The 25,734-nt window shown below is 42.5% G+C and overlaps 1 protein-coding gene across 2 annotated transcripts in view; it reads left to right on the forward strand.

The window, feature by feature from the left end:
- Positions 1-25,734, forward strand: part of DSCAM (DS cell adhesion molecule) — a 518,766-nt gene that overhangs the window by 99,020 nt on the left and 394,012 nt on the right. For both annotated transcript variants that reach the window (XM_077293859.1, XM_077293860.1), the window contains exons 2-3: positions 3,427-3,744; positions 5,040-5,177. In XM_077293859.1, the coding sequence (XP_077149974.1) occupies positions 3,427-3,744; positions 5,040-5,177 (456 nt within the window). The remainder of the gene's footprint in view (positions 1-3,426; positions 3,745-5,039; positions 5,178-25,734) is intronic.

Here is a 25,734-nt window from a genome sequence, read left to right on the forward strand (position 1 = left end):
TCACGTTCAGAACATTAATTTCTCTTAAAGGGAACCTGTTGCCCCCAAAATCGTAGATGAGCTAAGCCCACCGGCATCAGGGGCTTATCTACAGCATTCTGTAATGCTGTAGATAAGCCCCTGATGTATCCTGAAAGATGAGAAAAAGAGGTTAGATTATACTCACCCAGGGGCGGTCCCGCTGCGGTCGGTCCAATGGGCGTCGTGGTCCGGGGCCTCTCATCTTCCTACGATGACGTCCTCCTCTTGTCTTCACGCTGCGGCTCCGGCTCCAGCATACTTTGTCTGTCCTGTTGAGGGCAGAGCAAAGTACTGCAGTGCGCAGGCACCGGGAAAGGTCAGAGAGGCCCTGCGCACTGCAGTACTTTGCTCTGCCCTCAACAGGCCAGACGAAGTACGCCTGCGCCAGAGCCGCAGCGTGAAGACAAGAAGAGGACATCATCGTAAGAAGATGGGAGGCCCCGGACCGGACCAAGACTCTCACCGCAGCGGGACCGCCCCTGGGTGAGTATAATCTAACCTCTTTTTCTCATCTTTCAGGATACATTGGGGGCTTATCCACAACATTACAGAATGCTGTAGATAAGCCCCTGATGCCGGTGGGCTTAGCTCATCTACGATTTTGGGGGTGACAGGTTCCCTTTAAGTATCGGCACATGTGACCACTGGCCCCAGCAGTAAGCTGGAGGCTGACACTGTGCGCTACTGAAGAGGAATGGATACTCACCGCGATCTCCGATGAACACCCGGTGAGTATTCCGGCAGCTGTGCTCTGCTTGTGAGCAGCGCATGATGTTCCTGCCATTCGCTGCTTACAAGCATTAATCAGCTGCTGGAACCGGAGCAGGACGCTGCGACTGCGAGGGAGCGGAGGAAGGTAAGTGTAATGGTTTGGGTTTTTTAATCTTTTCTGATGGGACCATGCATATCAGGACTGGGATGGGGCCAATCATACCAGCAATGGCATGGGGCCAGTCAATCATACCAGGAAGAAATGAATATTCATTGCCTCCACGCCCATGGGTGTGGAATGCAGTGCATATTCATTTCTCTTTAGCAGGGGGCACAGGAGTTAGCCGGAGCCGCTGGCTCCTGCCTCTGTGACCCTCTGCTCCTCTGATACCGCTCCCCCATGTCCCCACCACAGCCAGACCCAATACATCTGGACTATAAGAGGCACCCCCCATTTTCCTCCACATTTTGGGAGGAAAAAAGTGCGTCTTATAGTCCTCAAAATACGGTACCTGTAATCCTATGTAAAACAGATGACGCCAATAAAGAAGACCTGTCACTTGCCATAAATATGTAATATTTTTACCCGATGTAAAAGCCGCTGGCATTGTTTTTCTTTTGTTCTTGCGCCTCTTTGTTCCTGAGATACCGCCTTGAATGTCTTCCCAGCCTGGTGCAGGGCTACAATTTTGTTTCTGGTGTCCTTTGACAGCTCTTTGGTCTTCACCATAGTGGAGTTTGGAGTCAGACTGTTTGAGGGTGTGCACAGGTGTCTTTTTATACTGATAAGAAGTTTAAACAGGTGCCATTACTACAGGTAATGAGTGGAGGAAAGAGGAGACTCTTAAAGAAGAAGTTACCGGTCTGTGAGAGCCAGAAATCTTGATTGTTTGTTTCTGACCAAATACTTATTTTCCACCATAATATGCAAATAAAATGATAAAAAAACAGACAATGTGATTCTCTGGATTTTTTTGTCTCAGTTTGTCTCCCATAGTTGAGGTCTACCTATGATGTAAATTACAGACGCCTCTCATCTTTTTAAGTGGTGGAACTTGCACTATTGCTGACTGACTAAATACTTTTTTGCCCCACTGTATATACAGTGAAGAGGGAGACGTGTCTCAGGAATGGAGAGGCGCAAGAAAAAAAAGAAAAACTACGCCAGATTCAGGAGAACAGCGGAAAAAAAATTACAGATATATGGCAAATGACAGGTCTGCAGAAATCATGCCAAGAAACAAACTCATCTCTGCCATAACTGCATGTATGAATGTAATAATAGATCTGTATATATGGCTTATCATTTTAATGGGTATTTCCAGAATTTATAAAAATCGCTGCGTCCCCTCAGTGTCCCGGCTTTCTACTGGTCAGGTCTGGTAGTCTAGCTTGGCTCCATTAGGGTATGTGCACACGTAGAATGGTCCACTGTGGAATTTTCCGCAGCAGATTTGATAAATCTGCAGGGCAAAAATGCTGCGTTTTTGCTGCAGATTTATAGCGGATTTACCGCATTTTTTTTGGCGGATTTCACTGCGGTTTTACACCTGCGGTTTTCTATTGGAGCAGGTGTAAAACCGCTGCGGAATCCGCAGAAAGAAGTGACATGCTGCGGAATGTAAACCGCTGCGTTTCCGCGCTTTTTTTTCCGCAGCATGGGCACAGCGTTTTCTGTTTCCCATAGGTTTACATTGAAATGTAAACTCATGGGAAACTGCTGCGGAAACGCTGCGGATCCGCAGCAAAATCCGCATCCTGTGCACATAGCCTAAATGTAGGTAGGGCTTGGCTTTAATACCATATGCAACCTGCGCGCAGACTGGTGTAGAAGTAAGCAGCCACGTTTTTCTAATCCTGTACTGTCCATTTAAGTATAGCAGATGGGAAGAAGTGCACTAGAAACAGTGACTTTGCTGAAATTGCTGCAAAACCGTGATACTTTAGTGTATTACAGCCTCGCTGATCCAGACTTGTTCAGTTCATGTCAGAGTAGCCTCCTACAAATGTTGTTAGCCCGGCTTCTGTACTTTTAGTTGAAGGGGACGGGACACGACATAGATTTTTCATTTAACATTCTGTCACATGACCAATTTTCAACTAGTCCCTATGGGCAAACCAAGCATTTTTGCTAATTAATGTATTTTAGTAATTTGTATTTTAAGCATCTCTGTACACATTTAATCTAATTGACACCAAAGCGGCGTTACACTTTAAATGCTCGAAGGCATTTAAATCAGGCACTTTAAATCCGCATGAAAGGTCCAAAAATAGTGATAATGAAAAGTAACACTTAAGGAACTCATGTCAGTCCTGAAATCATGGTGCTATTCTTTACACTTTTTAATTCACAGCATAACGGGGGGGAAAAAAAAAATCAGGTTTACAGGGTTTCTTTTTTCCAATATTGGTCAATTAAAAATTGATGTTGTGTGTTATTACTAGTAAATGGACGAAAGTGGTTTGGATTCACTCTGTGTCACACTCCACTTCTTCAGACCGTATCATTTTTGCCTGGAGTGTTCCTTTGACATTCCTCTAAAGGGGGTTTTGTACTGCTTTACCAGTCATATTGGTCCTCCTGCTTAAGCATTAATATCTACTAGGGATACTTTTTGATTTTAGGTGGTGGTAACCTTTAATAATCATCTTTACATTACAATTACATTGCCATTTTTTCTTCTTCTCTTTCAGTTTCTTGTGAAGATCTACACGCCAGCTTATATTTTATCAATGCATCTCTGCAAGAGGTAGTATTTGCTAGCACCACGGGGGCCTTGGTACCTTGCCCTGCAGAAGGAGTCCCCCGTGTGACGCTCAGATGGTACCTAGCAACGGGCGAGGAGATCTACGATGTCCCTGGGATCCGCCACGTCCACCCTAATGGCACTCTCCAAATTTTCCCTTTCCCTCCTTCAAGCTTTAATAACTTAATCCATGATAATACTTATTATTGCACAGCTGAAAACCCTTCAGGGAAAATCAGGAGTCAGGATGTCCACATTAAGGCCGGTAAGTGGGTACAAATTTTCTTAAATTTATTTACCATATGTTTTTTTAAAAGTAATTATAGTATCAGTAATTAGATCTAAATATGTAGAAATAATTAGTTATATTTTTTACAAATATGTATTTTTTTTATTTTTATTTTTTTATTTTTAAAATCTTTCCTGGAGAAGCTATATTGGAGACATGAGCTTTCTGCCTCTATTTTCTTTATTGGTCGTGATTCTTTAAAGCAGCAGAAATGAATGGGAGTCAGTTGACAGAAATAATGTCATACCTTATAACTTTCTCCAGGAAAAAATGGAGTATAGGTATAGTATATGAAAAGCCAGATCTGCCACAGATCCAAAAATGGATCGTTACAGTATCCTTCTTTCTTCTTCAGATTTACATATTAAGGGGTGTGTTAAGATATTTAATTATGGAGGTATCTTGCCCCTAAAAATTTGTCTCATGGACTGTGCTTTAAGGAGGAAGAAAAAGAGTCTGAAGTCACAATTAATTAAAGGGAACCTGTCACCTCGAAAAACACTAGTTACCTGCAGTTATAGGGTTAATCTGCAGGTGAATAGAGTTACAATGCTGCCCTGCTGCACTAAAAGTGCAGATAGCAGGAAGAAATGAACTTGTTTGCTCTCTGGAGCAGCCGGCTTTCAGTCATGTAAGCGTGCCTGGAACGGCTAAAGTCACCGCTCATGACACCGTTTGCTTTATTCATACATCTCGACTCTTTGCTGGACAGCTCGCTCTGCACCGATGCGCTGCAGAACAGGCTGCCAATCAAAGTGTCGGGGCATTTGTATAGCTGTCAGTCACAGTATAGTGAGCAATTACTGTAGTCGCTCCGGGCGTGGCCCTATGACTGGCCATGCACCACCATAAGAAACATTTCTGTTGTAATTTACGCCACCTTGATGATTCTGTTGGGTTCATTTAGCCACGCCCCATTCTGCCCTTGCTCCGCATACGTTTGTAAAAGTAGGTGGAGCTGTTCATGCCAAAAGTTGCAACATTTTTTTCCGCTACTTCAAATTGTGTAAAAATTTTGTGCAATATGATCTTGCAGTCAATATAAAGGTTTAATATAAAGGATGTGTCCATGGAGCAGAGTAACAAATCACTGCAGACTACACAGTCGTAGTTCCGTAGTCTGTAACCACGGAGACACATTGGTCTGCATAGAAGCTGTGTGCACAAAATTGTAATTTTTGATGGTTATTTTCATCTTTAACAACCTATTAGTTTAAAAAAAAAAAAAAAAAAAGAAAATTAATATTTCTAATTTTGTGATTTGTGTCTAGTTTTACGGGAAGCCTATACGGTCCGAGTGGAGGACCAGAAAGCCATGAGAGGCGGTGCAGCAGTTTTCAAGTGCATTATTTCCTCCCCGGTGGAGGCCTACGTCTCGTGGGAGAAGGACACAGTCTCACTTGTCTCAGGTAGGCCATCCTTAATATCTTTTACTAGTTTGAGATTTATTTCCTGTTTATGCAGATTGTAAAGTCTTTGGTCACGTCTGGTGATGTGGAGGACGTGCCGCAGAGATGTCGAGTCTGTGATAAATACCTTCTGCATCCCTGTAATTAGTTTTTGTCTCTCAGGGTTACTTTCTGTTTATGTCTTTGTTGTGCTGTTTGTGCTGAGCTCCTTCATTTCTTACTATGTAAAAGAAGAGACCTTGCAAGAACATGACCCAAACTTAATATTATCTAAATATTGGTACCCTGAGTATAATAAGTGAACTGGTGCTTTGTATTCTTTCTTTTCTGTTGGGTGGATAAGTTATGATATTTGATGCCATAATGCTCTAGTGCAGGGATAGGCGGTACGAGTAGTAATCGATAAGATGTTTCTCAATGCTGTCATGATGTCATCAGGTCATAATCGTGAAGAATGCACTCCCTTCTTAATGATGTTATCATTGCTTACTAGTAAAAGGATAGGCTGCATTCTCAGTGATTTCATCAGGTACTAGTAATAAAAGGATAGACTGCATTCTCAGTGATGTCATCAGGTGGTAGTAATAAAAGATAGGCTGCATTCTCAGTGATGTCATCAGGTACTAGCAGATTTTCCTCGGTGAGGTACTAGTAGTAAAAGAGGCTGCATTCTCAGTGATGTCATCAGATGCTAGTAGTAAACGATAGGCTGCATTCTCAGTGATGTCATCAGGTGCTAGTAATAAAAGGATAGGCTGCATTCTCAGAGATGTCATCTGGTGCTAGTAGTAAACGATAGGCTGCATTCTCCGTGATATTATCTGGTGCTAGTAGTAAACGATAGGCTGCATTCTCAGTGATGTCATCTGGTGCTAGTAGTAAACGATAGGCTGCATTCTCCGTGATGTCATCTGGTGCTAGTAGTAAACGATAGGCTGCATTCTCCGTGATGTCATCTGGTGCTAGTAGTAAGCAATAGGCTGCATTGTCAGTGATGTCATCTGGTGCTAGTAGTAAACTATAGGCTGCATTCTCCGTGATATTATCTGGTGCTAGTAGTAAACGATAGGCTGCATTCTCCGTGATGTCATCTGGTGCTAGTAGTAAACGATAGGCTGCATTCTCCGTGATGTCATCTGGTGCTAGTAGTAAGCAATAGGCTGCATTCTCAGTGATGTCATCTGGTGCTAGTAGTAAACGATAGGCTGCATTCTCCGTGATGTCATCTGGTGCTAGTAGTAAGCAATAGGCTGCATTCTCAGTGATGTCATCTGGTGCTAGTAGTAAATGATAGGCTGCATTCTCCGTGATATTATCTGGTGCTAGTAGTAAACGATAGGCTGCATTCTCAGTGATGTCATCTGGTGCTAGTAGTAAACGATAGGCTGCATTCTCCGTGATGTCATCTGGTGCTAGTAGTAAGCAATAGGCTGCATTCTGAGTGATGTTATCTGGTGCTAGTAGTAAATGATAGGCTGCATTCTCCGTGATATTATCTGGTGCTAGTAGTAAACGATAGGCTGCATTCTCCGTGATGTCATCTGGTGCTAGTAGTAAACGATAGGCTGCATTCTCCGTGATGTCATCTGGTGCTAGTAGTAAGCAATAGGCTGCATTCTCAGTGATGTCATCTGGTGCTAGTAGTAAACTATAGGCTGCATTCTCAGTGATGTCATCTGGTGCCAGTAGTAAACGATAGGCTGCATTCTCAGTGATGTCATCTGGTGCTAGTAGTAAACGATAGGCTGCATTCTCAGTGATGTCATCAGATATCGTTTACTACTAGCACCAGATGACATCACTGAGAATGCAGCCTATCGTTTACTACTAGCACCAGATGACATCACTGAGAATGCAGCCTATCATTTACTACTGGCACCAGATGACATCACTGAGAATGCAGCCTATCGTTTTCTACTAGCATCTGATGACATCACTGAGAATGCAGCCTGCTAGTAGAAAACGATAGGCTGCATTCTCAGTGATGTCATCTGGTGCCAGTAGTAAACGATAGGCTGCATTCTCAGTGATGTCATCTGGTGCCAGTAGTAAATGATAGGCTGCATTCTCAGTGATGTCATCTGGTGCTAGTAGTAAACGATAGGCTGCATTCTCAGTGATGTCATCTGGTGCTAGTAGTAAACGATAGGCTGCATTCTCAGTGATGTCATCAGGGCCTTAGTGTGCTGGGATAGGCCCCTTTTTTCATGTCACTAGTTGTAATGCAATTATTGTCTGCTTTGTCACTGATGTAATTTATATCACGTACCTGTAGAACAGGGATATAAACTTGTATGTCATAAGTTGAAATTATGTCACAAGTTGTAATGTAATGGTAGGCTGCTTGTGATGTCATCAGGTTATACCACTGCACGGATGTAAAGAGAAGCTAGTAGCTAAAGCATAGGCTTCATTTATAATAAGCTCAGTAATACAGGATGAAGCTGCATGCTCAGTGATGTCATCACCAAGTCCTCAGCATTCTGAGTGATGTCATCAGGTCCTATTACTGCACGTGGACTATTGGGATCTAATGCCATACTAGGCTACAATCCCAGCCATGTTGTTGGGTCCTGGCAGCTGCACGCTAGGTGATATCGCGTCCTACCGTTACATATAATTGTAGGCTCTATGCTCAGTTATGTCATCTAATTGTAGTAGCCATGACGTCACTAATTGGCTGCATTCTTATTAATATCACTGTTTTACTGATATAATGTTGTAGTTCTAGTCTGTGACAAATGTGTAATGCAGACGATAAATGTATCATCAAGAAATCAGACAGCATTCTTACCAACATGGAAGTGGCATCACAAATCGGAAGCACAACAAGCCACAATGCAGAAGTCTGATTTTTTTTTTTTGTTGTTGTCAGCAATGTGGATTAGTGAGATGGATGATAGTGGATACTGATAATGTCAGGTTGCTAAGCAACAAGGTGACTTCTAGTATATTCTTTTATAACTGGTGATTCCTGCAGATAAAACATGAAATGCTCTACATGGAAAAAAATAAAGGGAATTGTTTTCTTTGTTTTGTTTTTCTTTTTTAGGGCACAGGTGACATTTGTGCAGTGCTACAAATCATGGGGAAAATACTTAAGATATTGAGTTGTAAATGTGTTTTTATTGTCTTCAAGTTCATTATAGCATAAGATGAATACTCATTTTGGGTCTGCGGGGGCGGTACTTAACATGGCGCATGGATCCGCCCCCTCAGATCCTGCAGTAGTAGCAACATATTATCTAACACATTGTGCAACATTTGTTTGGAGTGTTATATCCAAACCCTCCTACCCTAGCCCCCTATGTATTATTACAGTACCCTTCTACAAATGTATCCGCCACCATCTTGTAATCTTGATGCTGAAGCGCCATATCAATAACGTAGCTCTTTATATTATCTGCATAGCACGGATATTATTGACTTTAAATCTACCCTGAAGCCATCACGCTGCTGTATCTGTATTTCTCCCATAACACTTCTGACTTTATTTTTTTAAAGAAAAGCAGCTCCCGGATGTCACCTTGATTGCTGAGATCAATGTCTTCTCATAACGTCCCATAGTGCCTTGCCCAGGTGTCAAAAAAGTATAGGTGAGGCCTGATCACATTACATCAGGAGATATAGTTCTATACCATAGCTTATTTGTGAGTAGAACAATTGAGACGTATTCTTAGGGCACAGGAGAGGCGACAGGCTGTGCAATGCACAGCAACATACATGTCACATGCAGTGTGCAAAATGCAGCGACAACAGAAAAATTCACAACACTAAGCACATACTGTATGTGGGTAAGGGCGCAGAATGAATCAAAAACACTATATTATGATTTTACCAATATTTTCTAGAGGTCGTTCCGGATTAGGAAAACATGATTGATTTCTTTAAAAAAACAAACAAAAAACAAAAAACAGCACCGCACCTTTAATGAGTTGTGTCTAGTATTCCAATTTAGCACCTTTGAGACAAGTGGACTAAGCTGCAGTACTTCACAAAATGGAAGGAGGCTGCCATGTTTCTTTAATACTAAATAACCACTTTAAAGGGAATCTCTCTCCAGGTTTTTGTTATTTTTTGTAATCTGAAAGCACCATGATAAAGGCGCTGAAACCCTGATTCCAGCAATGTGTCACTTACTGGACTGCTTGCTGGAATTTTAATACAGTCACAATTTTCTCTGCTGCAGATCTAGCAGTGCTCTGAATGCTGCCCCACTACGGATTGGCTGCTTTTGAACAGTGTCCACAAAAAACTGCCAATTAGTGCTGGGGGCGGGGTTACACAGAGCAGCTGACTAGGAGGCACGAGACACCTAGTCCTGTGATTATCTCCTCGTGATAAAACTTTGATTTTATTGAAAACCGCAAACATCCTGACAGATTCAATTTAAGCAAAGTAACACTATGTTGATCGAGGCAAAATAGATTATACATATCACAGTTTGACAGAATATTCAACATTCCACCTTTTGAATCAAATAATAAGATCTAAGGCATAATAGGCCCAAGTTGCCCAAAATAATGTAAATTTTACCATTTTTGTAATTTTGTGTGGTTGCTTACATATTGTGATTGCAGAAAATCCCTTCTGCCAGAATAGACTGCACAATACCAGGGATGGTGGGGATGGCCGGGCCGGCAGTGCGGAATAACTTGTGTATAATTAAGTGGCTTACATTATTTATGTCTTCTGTTACTTCAGACGCGCTGATCATCGATGTGTGTGTCCTCACCAGACTGGCTTTTAAAAATAACCACTGCCGGTACAATGCAGTGTTCACGACGATCACAATGGCTGCTGAACATGTAATCCTTTACATAGAAGTTGTACATAATACAGTATATACCGTAATATGGTGGTGGTGTGAGCCAACAGCTAAACTTTCTGTCTAAGGCTTCTTTCACACTTCAGTTGTTTGGCGTCAGTCTGCTCCGACATAGTGACGGATCGACGGATCCTTCACAATTGTTGAGAAAACGGTTCTAACGGATCCGTTTTTTTGACGGATCCGTTACTTGGGGGTTATCTGGGAAAAGTATCTACTTTTTGGAGCATGCTCAATTGAAAAAGCGGATTGGGGCGACGGATCCGCCAAATGACAGTCGCGACGCATCCGTCGCCCATAGGCGGCCATTCTATGGAATGGTGGACGCGATGGATCCGTCGCGAACCGCCATTCCGGCGCAGACAAATAACGTTATAATGTCCGTCTATGTCTAGATGACGTCCGCCAAATCTCGACGGATCCGTGACATGGCGGATGGAACGGACGACCTTCCACCACAATCCGTCGCTAATGCAAGTCTATGGGAAAATAGCGTATCCGCAAAAAAAAAAATGACGGATCCGCTATTTGACGAAAACGGCGGATTCAAACTGACGCCAAAAGACTGAAGTGTGAAAGAGACCTAAGTGGACAGTTTTTGAATACACATGCTAAAGCAATCCCAGGAATTTCTGTCTGCTGTACAATAGACTTCATCTCTGTGCTAAACAGACTTGTTTTAAGTCCCTAATTAAGTCAGAAAGTGTGAAAAGAGCAGCAATAAATCATTCATGTTCAGTGTGAAAACATATGAGACACAGATGTAAATAACAGGAAAAAACTTATAAAAGCAGCATGATGCTAAATTCTTTACGAAAACCACAATAAAATAAAATGTACTGTAATCAAAGCCGTAATACTATACAGATTAAGGGTCTTCCTTGTTTTCCTAAACGGCCCCATTCCTTTATATAGCTGGAGTCAAGTATCGCATCTCTGACCCAGTCATGTTATGTAAAGTATCACCTTGAGACAGACGGCCGTGTTATACATCACTAGAGACAGGCGGCCATGTTATACATCACTAGAGACAGGCGGCCGTGTTATACATCACTAGAGACAGGCGGCCATGTTATACATCACTAGAGACAGGAGGCCGTGTTATACATCACTAGAGACAGGCGGCCGTGTTATACATCACTAGAGACAGACGGCCATGTTATACATCACTAGAGACAGGAGGCCGTGTTATACATCACTAGAGACAGGCGGCCGTGTTATACATCACTAGAGACAGACGGCCATGTTATACATCACTAGAGACAGACGGCCATGTTATACATCACTAGAGACAGACGGCCATGTTATACATCACTAGAGACAGGCGGCCATGTTATACATCACTAGAGACAGGCGGCCATGTTATACATCACTAGAGACAGGCGGCCATGTTATACATCACTAGAGACAGGCGGCCATGTTATACATCACTAGAGACAGGCGGCCATGGTATACATCACTAGAGACAGGCGGCCGTGTTATACATCACTAGAGACAGACGGCCATGTTATACATCACTAGAGACAGGCAGCCATGTTGTACATCACTAGAGACAGGCAGCCATGTTGTACATCACTAGAGACAGGCGGTCATGTTATACATCACTAGAGACAGGCGGCCATGTTGTACATCACTAGAGACAGACGGCCATGTTATACATCACTAGAGACAGGCGGCCATGTTATACATCACTAGAGACAGGCGGCCATGTTATACATCACTAGCGACAGGCGGCCATGTTATCCATGACTATCGACAGGCGGCCATGTTATACATCATCTAGACACAGATGGCCAAGTTATATATCACTAGATACAGGCGGCCATGTTTACATCACTGGAGACAGGCGACCATGTTATACATCACTAGAGACAGGCGGCCATGTTATACATCACCTATAGACAGGCAACCATGTTATACATCACTAGAGACAAGATGGCCATGTTATATATATTCTAGAGACAGGCGGCCATGTTATTTATCACTAGATATAGACGGCCAAGTTATATATCACTAGAGACAGGCGGCCATTTTATACATCAATAGACACAGGCGGCCATGTTATACATCAGTAGAGACAGGCGGCCATGTTATACATCACTAGAGACAGGCGGCCATGTTATACATCACTAGAGACAGGCGGCCATGTTATACATCACTAGAGACAGGCGGCCATGTTATACATCACTAGAGACAGACGGCCATGTTATACATCACTAGAGACAGGCGGCCATGTTATACATCACTAGAGACAGGCGGCCATGTTATACATCAGTAGAGACAGGCGGCCATGTTATACATCACTAGAGACAGGCGGCCATGTTATACATCACTAGAGACAGACGGCCATGTTATACATCACTAGAGACAGGCGGCCATGTTATACATCACTAGAGACAGGCGGCCATGTTATACATCACTAGAGACAGACGGCCATGTTATACATCACTAGAGACAGGCGGCCATGTTATACATCACTAGAGACAGGCGGCCATGTTATACATCACTAGAGACAGGCGGCCATGTTATACATCACTAGAGACAGGCGGCCATGTTATACATCACTAGAGACAGACGGCCATGTTATACATCACTAGAGACAGGCGGCCATGTTATACATCACTAGAGACAGGCGGCCATGTTATACATCACTAGAGACAGACGGCCATGTTATACATCACTAGAGACAGGCGGCCATGTTATACATCACTAGATACAGGCGGCCATGTTATACATCACTAGAGACAGGCGGCCATGTTATACATCACTAGAGACAGGCGGCCATGTTATACATCAGTAGAGACAGGCGGCCATGTTATACATCACTAGAGACAGGCGGTCATGTTATACATCACTAGAGATAAGCGGCCATGTTATACATCACTAGAGACAGGCGGCCATGTTATACATCACTAGAGACAGGCGGCCATGTTATACATCACTAGACACAGGCGGCCATGTTATACATCACTAGACACAGGCGGCCGTGTTATACATCACTAGACACAGGCGGCCATGTTATACATCACTAGAGACAGGCAGCCATGTTATACATCACTAGAGACAGACGGCCATGTTATACATCACTAGAGACAGACGGCCATGTTATACATCACTAGACACAGGCGGCCATGTTATACATCACTAGACACAGGCGGCCATGTTATACATCACTAGAGACAGGCGGCCATGTTATACATCACTAGAGACAGGCAGCCATGTTATACATCACTAGAGACAGGCGGCCATGTTATACATCACTAGAGACAGGCGGCCATGTTATACATCACTAGAGACAGGCGGCCATGTTATACATCACTAGAGACAGACGGCCATGATATACATCACTAGAGACAGGTGGCCATGTTATACATCACTAGAGACAGACGGCCATGTTATACATCACTAGAGACAGACGGCCATGTTATACATCACTAGAGACAGGCGGCCATGATATACATCACTAGAGACAGACGGCCATGTTATACATCACTAGAGACAGGCGGCCATGTTATACATCACTAGAGACAGGCGGCCATGTTATACATCACTAGAGACAGACGGCCATGTTATACATCACTAGAGACAGGCGGCCATGTTATACATCACTAGAGACAGACGGCCATGTTATACATCACTAGAGACAGACGGCCATGTTATACATCACTAGAGACAGGCGGCCATGATGTTATACATCACTAGAGACAGGCGGCCATGTTATACATCACTAGAGACAGACGGTCATGTTATACATCATGAAAAACACCAAAAAAGGAAAAATTCAAGAAAACACACCAAAAACAGGCAGAGATGCTTACCTGTCTGAATAGGCCTCAATACAAATGCACAAGCAGGGTGCAGCGGACCCAAATAAAATAGCAAATGCACAGGTGCAATACCTAATGAAACAGCCAGCCTTCAATCTGGGATTGGCCGTGTGGTACACCAATGCACTAAGATAAAAACTGTATGTGGCGTGTTCACACAGGGAATGCAAGCATCTGGCTCCAGCCTATTAATGACGCCCTATGGCGGGCTGCCCAGTGCTAAAATGCATCCTGTGTGAACAGAGGCCACAGTGTACAGAACCATTTGGGCCCAACTGCACCCTGCAAAAAAATATATACGTGCAAAACAAAACATATAAATATATGTAAGGTATTGGTTGATATTCTGGCCATAATATGGAAGCTGGCAACCCACGTCAAGGGTCCTTACTTTTTGCCAGTACCTGTTTCATTAGGTATTGCACCTGTGCATTTGCTATTTTATTTGGGTCCGCTGCATCCTGCTTGTGCATTTGAATTGAGGCCTATTCAGACAGGTAAGCATCTCTGCCTGTTTTTGGTGTGTTTTCATGTTATACATCACTAGAGACAGGCGGCCATGTTATACATCACTAGAGACAGGCGGTCATGTTATACATCACTAGAGACAGACGGCCATGTTATACATCACTAGAGACAGGCGGCCATGTTATACATCACTAGAGACAGGCGGCCATGTTATACATCACTAGAGACAGGCGGCCATGTTATACATCACTAGAGACAGGCGGCCATGTTATACATCACTAGAGACAGGCGGCCATGTTATACATCACTAGAGACAGGCGGCCATGTTATACATCACTAGAGACAGGCGGCCGTGTTATACATCACTAGAGACAGGCGGCCATGTTATACATCACTAGAGACAGGCGGCCATGTTATACATCACTAGAGACAGGCGGCCATGTTATACATCAGTAGAGACAGGCGGCCGTGTTATACATCACTAGAGACAGGCGGCCATGTTATACATCACTAGAGACAGGCGGCCATGTTATACATCACTAGAGACAGGCGGCCATGTTATACATCACTAGAGACAGACGGCCATGTTATACATCACTGGAGACAGGCAGCCATGTTATACATCACTAGAGACAGGCGGCCATGTTATACATCACTGGAGACAGGCGGCCATGTTATACATCACTAGAGACAGGCGGCCATGTTATACATCACTAGAGACAGACGGCCATGTTATACATCACTAGACACAGGCGGCCATGTTATACATCACTAGAGATAAGCAGCCATGTTTTAGATCACTAGAGGTAGTCGGCCATGTTATACATCACTAGAGACAGACGGCCATGTTATACATCACTAGAGACAGGCGGCCGTGTTATACATCACTAGAGACAGGCGGCCATGTTATACATCACTAGAGACAGGCGGCCATGTTATACATCACTAGAGACAGGCGGCCATGTTATACATCACTAGAGACAGACGGCCATGTTATACATCACTGGAGACAGGCAGCCATGTTATACATCACTAGAGACAGGCGGCCATGTTATACATCACTGGAGACAGGCGGCCATGTTATACATCACTAGAGACAGGCGGCCATGTTATACATCACTAGAGACAGACGGCCATGTTATACATCACTAGACACAGGCGGCCATGTTATACATCACTAGAGATAAGCAGCCATGTTTTAGATCACTAGAGGTAGTCGGCCATGTTATACATCACTAGAGGTAGTCGGCCTTTCCTCTTGGAAAAACAGGCACCATCTTAAAATATCCCAGAAAATACATAGTTGGGATATTTCCATGTTGGGGGTACTTTTATCTAGAACATTTATATATATTTGGAGGTAATTTATTTTCATGTTCTCTTACGATGGAGTTTCGCAGCTATAGTTGCTCGCTGTTTTTGTCCTTAAATATTTCTGACGGCCGGGGCCTGGAGAGGCTCGATGGTGTATACGGCTTCCTAAAGATGGAAACCAGAGTGATGAGGCCCACGTGAGCATCGTCTCTGCCGACGGATCCTGCCGCAGCGTAAACACGACTGCGTCTCGTAAGCCTCGATGTAGATGGGGGTGCGCTTCCACACACCGGGCGGCACGAGCTGCACAAACCTGTCAGTGTAAGCAGGTCAGCAAGATGGAGCAAGGAGGAAAATCAATAAATCTTTGAATTAATCATGCTGCTGCCAAGGAGTATTATGGGGGGCTTGAATTGAAGCTTCTCAGAGCGTGTCCATAGCAACTGCTTCACTTCTTTCTTCACCAAGGAGAGGGGCGGCCATCTTTCGGCCAAAATACTTTACATACGATTGATATTTGGAATAAGCAGAGGAGCCTTTAAGAAGGGCTGTAGGCCTCCTGAATTTGCCAGGACTCGTTATTTTTTTTTTTTAAGGAGACTACTGACTGTTTTTTTTGCCTCCGACTTAGTTCTATTATTGTTCTTTGGGGGAAATGCCGTAATGGTGTGGTGTCTATAGGAGCTCCAGGCTGCACGTGCTCTTTAAAGGGGTTTTATTAAAAGGAATTTTCAGACCGGAAGTGATGGCCTCACAGCCGTCAGCGACCTGATCGCCACTTTCAGGGTCAGATGACAGTGAGTAGGCAGTGATCACTTCCGGTCAGGAGCGGCCGCTCTGGAGCAGAGGGGGTAAGCTCAGCTTTAGATACTCTTTTATCAGGATGGCTTCTTATTGGTACTTGTAATAAAGAGGAGACATTTTAGGATCTGTTTTGGGTCTAAATTTTGGTATCTGTGTTAATTTTGGAATTTAGTGATAAAGTTTGAGGCCTGTTTCAGACTAAATGAGTTATCCAATTATTTTATAGTCTATAACTTGCTTTGAAAGTGTAGAATATTCTCTGAAAATTCCTTTAAAAGACATAAAGGAATTTTCAACTTTTTGCCAATTTTTCTTAGTTTGAAGAACATATATGTTACCTGGTTTTAAATCTTTATGTCCCTCCCGAAAAAATCTACCAGAGTCCTTACAAAATTTCATGGCACCAGTGCTTCTGGAAGGTTTCCTCTGCAGAAGATGCATGGAGGAGGCATGGACAGGGTGTGGTGGGGACACGGAGGGGGCTGTCCAGAGGCGGTGCAGAACTAGTGAAAAGATTCACAGAAACCTGTTCCTGGAGTATGCAGTGTAGCAGACATATATATGTTACCATTCAGATGTGCAGATGCATAAATTTGGCCTTACAGTATTCATAAAAAAATATGAGAGGCAACACCAATACTTGTGGGTAGAATCAGCTGCTGTTAAGAGAATCATTTAAATTTATGGAATTTACGGAATATTGGGGCCATCTGACTATCAATATGGCTGGCCCTATTACATTGCAGTCTTTCAAACCTTTGTTCTTCAGGAACATTGTCTAAATTAAGTTTTTTTTCCTGAGTTGGCGGAAGGCATGGCGAGACATAATCCCGCTATGTCCTAGATATGTCAAAAATGGAATAAAATCTTGACATCCCGTTAAATGTTTTTGTTTCTACAAATCTGTGATGTATCGGGGATCTAAGTTTTAAGGCTTAGCTTATCATATTTAACTGTATATACTGTAGACCCAAGTCCAGACTGCGAAATTAAGATGTCATTATTGTAGGAGAACTATACTCTTGTATTTTATAGTCCCGTCACATGATGGCGGAGGAGGTAAGTCAAACAAATTTTGCAGCATGGCAATTCCATCACTCGTACTTTTCATATTTTACCTTTTTCTTCACCATTTCTTTCCTGCCTTAATTGTATTTTATCAGGAATTTTTGAAGTCAGCTTTTTTTTCTTCTTGGTGCTGAAGTGGGTGGGATCTAAAACAAGTCTGCAGCATATAAAGGCAGTCTATGGTGTGGAGACACGGGGGTCAGTGGATTTTCTAGTCCTCTGGCTTGAGACAGCATGGACCAGGGATCATCCCTCTGAACGCCCGCTCTCCTTTTACCGTGGGCATAATACTACTCAAAACAACCCAAGGCGCGGGTAAAACAGTGTGGCAATACTTTATTAAACTACAAAAAAGGCAAATAACACATATAGCAGTCCCAGCAAAATACCCAAGATGGTGCAAAATGACAGAGTCTCACCCTTCCGCTAACTCGCCGGGATTAAAACCAGCTTCGACTTCCAGGGCCGACTAACCCACCTGTAGCACGCACAGAGAGGAGGTAGCGACAAGCTTAGAAGCGGACAGTCTATTGAGGTAATAAGGCAGGTGACCGTTGGGTCACAACCTGGCTTCTCCGAACATCTCCATGGTGCCAGGTGACCGGTGGATCCCAATCTTGGCTTTCCCAAACATTCATGGGACTCAGGTGACCGGTGGGTCCAAATCCTGACCTCCCCAAACATATCCATGGGTTCAGTGATGGTCACTGGAGCAGATCTGTATTCTGTCAGCCGGGGCTGTGGTCCCCTAAGCTGGCATCCAGTAGAATGTCAATCTGTGTCCTTTGTGATGGAGCCATGATTTCCTGGCTGTGGTTTTGTAAAGAGTCCCTGGTTCTTTGGATCTCTTGTTACAGAGGAATTTCACCATTATATAGATCACAACTGTTGTCCTTCAAGCCATCATCCAGAGGTCAAGAGGAAGATGTGATGAAATATATTTAATTAATTTGCATACTTTTTACTCCTTTGTTTTGCAAGTCAACAAGCCATAGGGTCCCACACAATGGTCAATCAACATTATTATCAAACATCCATTGTTCAATGATCCTGCATCCCTGTCTTGCAAAGATAGCAGACAATAATTTGTAGGAGCTGATATAAGAGGACATTCAAACATCATAAATCAACGTTTAAGACTCATATGACAGCAGTATATGGTTCTTAATCAACTGAAAATAGAGGTCTGGATAATTAAGATTAAATGCAGTTTTGTCACATATGGTATAGCAGGTAGGAAGTTTTCCTTTTGACTGTTCCAGTTAATATGGCTGCATGTACTAAAATGCTGGACTTAATTACAGGAGGTACCATAGGTGGAAAATTAGACTAATGTGACATGTAACATTCTGGAAGGGTGGGTTGATATATGGCTGTTGTTATTGAGCAAATCTGAAGTATCTCCACAGCAAAAACTTGTTTAATGTACTCTTTACATCAGGGATTGATCTACTTATTCAGTTCTCTCTTTATCTTTTTCTGGCTTTTCATTCTTTTTGCAGATACTTAGATCAGCCCGCCCTGCATCAAAGTGATGACCCAGTTTTAGTTTTATGGGACTTTTTTTTAATATTTTTTTCTTAAATTCTCCTATGGTAATGACAAACTTTGTTTTATCTGCCTGTTCTCTCTGTTTGAGCTGTTTTGTTTCTTATCCCTACATTCACTGGGGTAGATAAGAATAAAATAAAGCTTAACTGCAGCACCAGACACAACCTATGGAAAAGAATGGCGCTGTTTCTGAAAAAAAAAAAGCCTTTAAAAATGTATGATGTTCTCCTTTAAACACAATTTGCTTTTCTTTTTTCTAATCTAAAAAAGTTCAAAACATAGTAAGAAAGGGACAGTATTCTCAGCTTCCAGAGGGGGAAGGAGATTGATTCTGTACAGAGTTTAGCCGACATGAAACACATGAAAGCAAAAAAATATGAAAATGGAATAATAATCTAGAAACCCAGCAAATCACATTAGAACGTCTAATAGCAACCTTTCAGGATTTTTAGTGTGAAGTAAGAAGGAATTAAACTCTCAGCTTCTGGGGAGGAAGGAGACTGATTCTGTCTAGATTCTTAGCCCCGCTACAAAAAAGGGGACATGTGAAAGCAAAAAACTATGAAAATGGAATAACAATATTCTAGGAACACTGTAAATTACATTAGAACGTCTAAACATTTCAAGATTTTCAGTATGAAGTAAGAAGGGACTAAACTCTCAGCTCCCAGAGGAAGGAGACTGATTGTGTCCAGGCTCTTGACCCAGCTGCAAAAAGGAGACACGTTGAAGCAAAAATTATTAAAAAGGAATAATATTATTCTAGAAACCTTGTAAATTACATTTGAACATGTATTAACAATTCTTCAGGATTTTTAGTATGAAGTGAGAAGGTACTAAACTCTGAGCTTCTAGGAGGAAAGGAGACCTATTCTGCTCCGAGACTGACCCAGCTACAAAAAGGGGACGCGTAAAACAAAAAAAAAATAAATTAAAATAATAATACTCTTGAAACACTGTACATTAAATTAAAACAGCTATTAACTGGAGTTTTAGTATGAAAATGATCCATAAGAAAACCCCTCTGATATATCCTTTGGGCTTGTTCACACGCAGCATTTTACAATAGCAGCAAAGTGAATGAGATTTCTGAAATCTCATGTACAAGCTGCTCATTTTTTCCTTGCGGATTTGAAACTATTAAAGTGTTTTTAAAATTGCAGTGTGTCAGTTCTTTCAGTGTTTTTTCAGTATTTTTTTCTCCCATTCAAAACTAAAAACGTGTGGAAAAACGCAAGTATTTTACGCAACATTTTTCCTGCAAACACTTTGTGTTTTTTTGCTGCAAGTACTCCGCATGTACACAGACTCTTTGTATGATAAAGGCTCAGTTTTGCTGATGAAGATCTTCAAATCTGCATAGAGATAAATGATAAAATTCTGGCTACCTGCAGTCACCACTAGAAGGAGCTAATGAGCCGACTACATACCGACATTGAAATCCATAATAAAGCAGTATGCAGTGAGCTCCCTCTAGTGGAGACTGCAGGCAGACAGAATTTCACCATGTAATACTCTGTCTTTACAGGAGTTTTGGAGCTCTGCCCCCAGAAAGAAAAGTAGCTTCAACCCTAAAAATAAAGATTAGGAAATATCTCAATATAATAATAATAATAATAATAATGCTAAATATTAGACTTAGAAGTCATATGGTGCTAAATGGTGGAGAGTCACTTTAAAGGTTTGTTTAGAAATATTTGATAGATTTGGGTTTTACCATCTGGACGCTTATCTGTTGAATGGTGATCATATCCTGTATGTAGGACTATTTTGGTATCTCCAATCTTGGTAGCGTACCCCTCTTCATAGTCTAGCCTGGGAAATTCCATTGTCTAGTTTAGAAATCATATATCGTGAGTTAATATCAGGATTAGGATCCTCACATCATGGTCAGACTAGAGATCGATTACAAAGAGCATCAGCACAGACAACCCGTTGCTGTGAATAAGCGCTGCTGTAATGCTCCATTCCACCTGTGGTGGCGCTGTAGGCAAATTGAACACTTACTGGTGGCTGGGGATATCGGCAGAAGGACAGTGACTGATTTGGTTCTTACCCTTCATCTGAAAATATTAGCACTTTGCAGTTTAAAATGTTCTTTTTTTTTTTTTCCATTTTTTTGAGATCCGTCTTCTGTCCTGATTTTTACTGACATATCTTCTAATACTATTTGCTGAGCGTGAAATATTTATATCGCCAGCTCACAACCGTCGCACCGAACGTGAGCTCCTTGTTCCCTCCTGATATTTTCTCATCGCTTGATATTTGTGACTATCCCGGCAGATGCCTCTCTTGGGGGGCGCAATCACTTTGCAGTCCTGAAAGCAGCTCTTGAGCTGGCTGCATTTTACTGACTGGCAGTTTTGTTCTAATTAAGCCTCATGAATATGAAGATTTGTATCGTATTCCCATGATATCCCTGGTTAGGTTTAGCAATAAGACTCTGTCTAAATTCATTGCAATCTATTAGGGTGTCACTTTCACTCAGCACTAACACTGTTTCTGGCGTCTGCATCCATCACGTTTAATTTAAAGTGGGAAAACTAGAAATTACATACAAGAAAATAAAAGTCTTAATGATTCGCAAACTGAACAAATAAAATGCAACTTAATTAAAAATGAAAAAAATGTACAAGAAAATTAACACTGTACATATCATATTACTTATCCTGCGTTATGCTCCAGAGCTGCACTCACTATTCTGCTGGTGCAGTCACTGTGTACATACATTACATTACTGATCCTGAGTTACATCCTGTATTATACCCCAGAGCTGCACTCACTATTCTGCTGGTGCAGTCACTGTGTACATACATTACTGATCCTGAGTTACATCCTGTATTATACTCCAGAGCTGCACTCACTATTCTGCTGGTGCAGTCACTGTATACATACATTACATGACTGATCCTGAGTTACATCCTGTATTATACCCCAGAGCTGCACTCACTTTTACTGCTGGTGCAGTCATTGTGTACATACATTACATTACTGATCCTGAGTTACATCCTGCATTATACCCCAGAGCTGCACTCACTATTCTGCTGGTGCAGTCACTGTATACATACATTACATTACTGATCCTGAGTTACATCCTGTATTATACCCCAGAGCTGCACTCACTTTTACTGCTGGTGCAGTCACTGTGTACATACATTACATTACTGATCCTGAGTTACCTCCTGTATTATACCCCAGAGCTGCACTCACTATTCTGCTGATGCAGTCACTGTGTACATACATTACATTACTGATCCTGAGTTGCATCCTGTATTATACCCCAGAGCTGCGCTCACTATTCTGCTGGTGCAGTCACTGTGTACATACAATTCATTACTGATCCTGAGTTACATCCTGTATTATACTCCAGAGCTGCACTCACTATTCTGCTGGTGCAGTCACTGTGTACATACATTGCATTACTTATCCTGTAGTGATCCTGAGTTACATCCTGCATTATACCCCAGAGCTGCACTCACTATTCTGCTGGTGCAGTCACTGTATACATACATTACATTACTGATCCTGAGTTACATCCTGTATTATACCCCAGAGCTGCACTCACTTTTACTGCTGGTGCAGTCACTGTGTACATACATTACATTACTGATCCTGAGTTACCTCCTGTATTATACCCCAGAGCTGCACTCACTATTCTGCTGATGCAGTCACTGTGTACATACATTACATTACTGATCCTGAGTTACATCCTGTATTATACCCCAGAGCTGCGCTCACTATTCTGCTGGTGCAGTCACTGTGTACATACATTACATTACTGATCCTGAGTTGCATCCTGTATTATACCCCAGAGCTGCGCTCACTATTCTGCTGGTGCAGTCACTGTGTACATACAATTCATTACTGATCCTGAGTTACATCCTGTATTATACTCCAGAGCTGCACTCACTATTCTGCTGGTGCAGTCTCTATGTACATACATTACATGACTGATCCTGAGTTACATCCTGTATTATACTCCAGAGCTGCACTCACTATTCTGCTGGTGCAGTCTCTATGTACATACATTACATTACTGATCCTGAGTTACATCCTGTATTATACCCCAGAGCTGCACTCACTATTCTGCTGGTGCAGTCACTGTGTACATACATTACATTACTGATCCTGAGTTACATCCTGTATTATACCCCAGAGCTGCACTCACTATTCTGCTGGTGCAGTCACTGTGTACATACATTACATTACTGATCCTGAGTTGCATCCTGTATTACTGTATTCTCCAGAGCTGCACTCACTTTCTGTAGATTATTATGTATTTTGAGGGAAGACCCCAGTACTTTGCCATGGCGGTCTTCCTCTGTCGTCGTCCCTGTCTGTCCATGCAGTATATTTCCTCATATCTTTGCTCCTCGTCGGTATCCCCCCCCTGCTGTGAGATGACTGACGTGCCGATACAATTTATATAATAAACAGTCCAGGAAATAATCTCATTGTATGGAAATAAACGGATGATCCGTATTCTGGATACACAGATAATTGCCAGTTTTATAGATGTGCAGTTTCCATTCTCACTGATGTTGTTTTGTTCTTCGGCTGGAATCGCTCTGTCCCTTTTTTTGTTACTTTTCTTTGTGTCTTGGAAACCGTTAAAGCGACAGATCCCGCTCATAGACTGATGTGAGCATGTGTCAGGATGTCATATGATTGTATTCTTCTCTTTCCTTTGACAAAGACCTAAATACATCAGTCAAAAAGAAGAAAGGGAGTGGTGCATTGTTACCGCTCTTAGATGGGTGATGTTTCCAATGCTGAGTAACAGCTTAAAGGGATTTACAATCTTAAAGCAGCCATCAATAATACAGCATAATTGTGCCTAAAAGCCTCCCTGTCATGTCAGGTGAATTTTTAGTATAAGCTGTGGCTATTTTATCACTTGCACGCTACATGTTTCATCAGTTTCCCCCTCTGCTATCTCTAGTTTTCTGTTGTCTCTGAGCTGGTGGATGGAGACTAGATGCTGTGATGTTTGCACAAATACAAGGTATTACTGCCCCCTGTCTATGTAGCCCCTGCTCACAAAGGACAGTAACCACATGTAGGACACGATACAGCAGTACTGAGCTGTGAATCCCACTCCCAGAAAGCTGCAGCATCAGCTCCTCCATCAACTTTAACATATATTTTTTGGACTCTTACGCTCACCTTACAAGAAAGAAGGGGACTGGGGAATGTTTTATCCTCATTTCTGACTTGCACTGGGCGTCTGACATATCGTAAGATATTTAATGATATACACACCCTTTAATATATGGCCCTTACCCCCTATTATAACTTTCAGGGGCTACATCCATATAAGTAATCCATTCCTGTCTCTCGCCGGCTGCACATTCGAGATAGTGGGATTCTGGGGCGTCTCACGGCATGAAGACACTTCACCAGAGACCTACTAAAATCCAATCATTCTTTGCATAATCTCGCCAGATTTACCCAATTCCTTTAAATCTGCTTAGCATAACATGAAGAGAACAAATGTTCTTTCGTATTTGACCTTATATATTCCTTCTCTTCTTTTTTTTTTTTCTCTCCAGCACATTCATTTAGTTTGCAGCTCATCATTAATATGATTTCCCACAGTCTGACTTGTTAATGTGCCGCACGCCGCTGAAGTTTTGGAGCTGAAATGGGGTAACGGAGAGTTCAGAGCATCCGTGATGTACGGCGCTGACACTATCGCCTGCTGAGTGTGGAAATACCAATATGAAATTATCTCTTATTTTTCCCTTTCATCTAGTTTCAGGAGCGCTTTTCAAAAATAGTTCTTGTTTTATTCTACCCAGAAAAAAAGTAACCCCCCCCACACACACACACACACACACACACACTCAAAACCTTACATTTGGAAATACTGTGCTAAGTACTATGAAAGTGTATGTCTCTGGATGTATGTCTCTGGAGGTCCTGATGTGTCCCAGCATTGCACAGTTTCAGTAGGAATCATGTAATACTTAATTTCCCCTGTGGAGGTGCTGCAGGGAAGATGAACACCTACTGCCGGGTTACCCAACTGATCATAGCAGATTATGGGAAAATCCTAGTGAAATGAATGAGGGCACTAGCAACAATCTTTTCTTAAAATGGTGGCCCAGGATAATTAAAAAAAGAACACTAGTGTAAACATAGACTAATGAGGCCTGTTTGTTTTTCCTGCACGAAATACAACCATAGTTTAAATAGAATGTGTCACTGGCCTGTGTAGAAAAGTCTATTCTTTGTCCGTTACCTGTCCGTGCTACTAAGGGTACTGTCACACAGTCACACTTTGATCGCTACGACGGTACGATTCGTGACGTTCCAGCGATATCCATACGATATCGCTGTGTCTGACACGCAGCAGCGATCAGGGACCCTGCTGAGAATCGTACGTCGTAGCAGATCGTTTGGAACTTTCTTTCGTCGCTTGATCACCCTCTGACATCGCTGGATCGTTGTGTGTGACAGCGATCCAGCGATGTGTTCGCTTGTAACCAGGGTAAACATCGGGTAACTAAGCGCAGGGCCGCGCTTAGTAACCCGATGTTTACCCTGGTTACCAGCGTAAAAGTAAAAAAAAAACAAACAGTACATACTTACATTCCGGTGTCTGTCCTCCGGCGTCTCAGCTTCTCTGCACTGTGAGCGCCTGCCAGCCGGAAAGCGAGCACAGCGGTGACGCGGTGACGTCACCGCTGTGCTT

This window comes from Ranitomeya variabilis, chromosome 3, assembly GCF_051348905.1.
Source record: "Ranitomeya variabilis isolate aRanVar5 chromosome 3, aRanVar5.hap1, whole genome shotgun sequence".
Lineage (NCBI taxonomy): Eukaryota > Metazoa > Chordata > Amphibia > Anura > Dendrobatidae > Ranitomeya > Ranitomeya variabilis.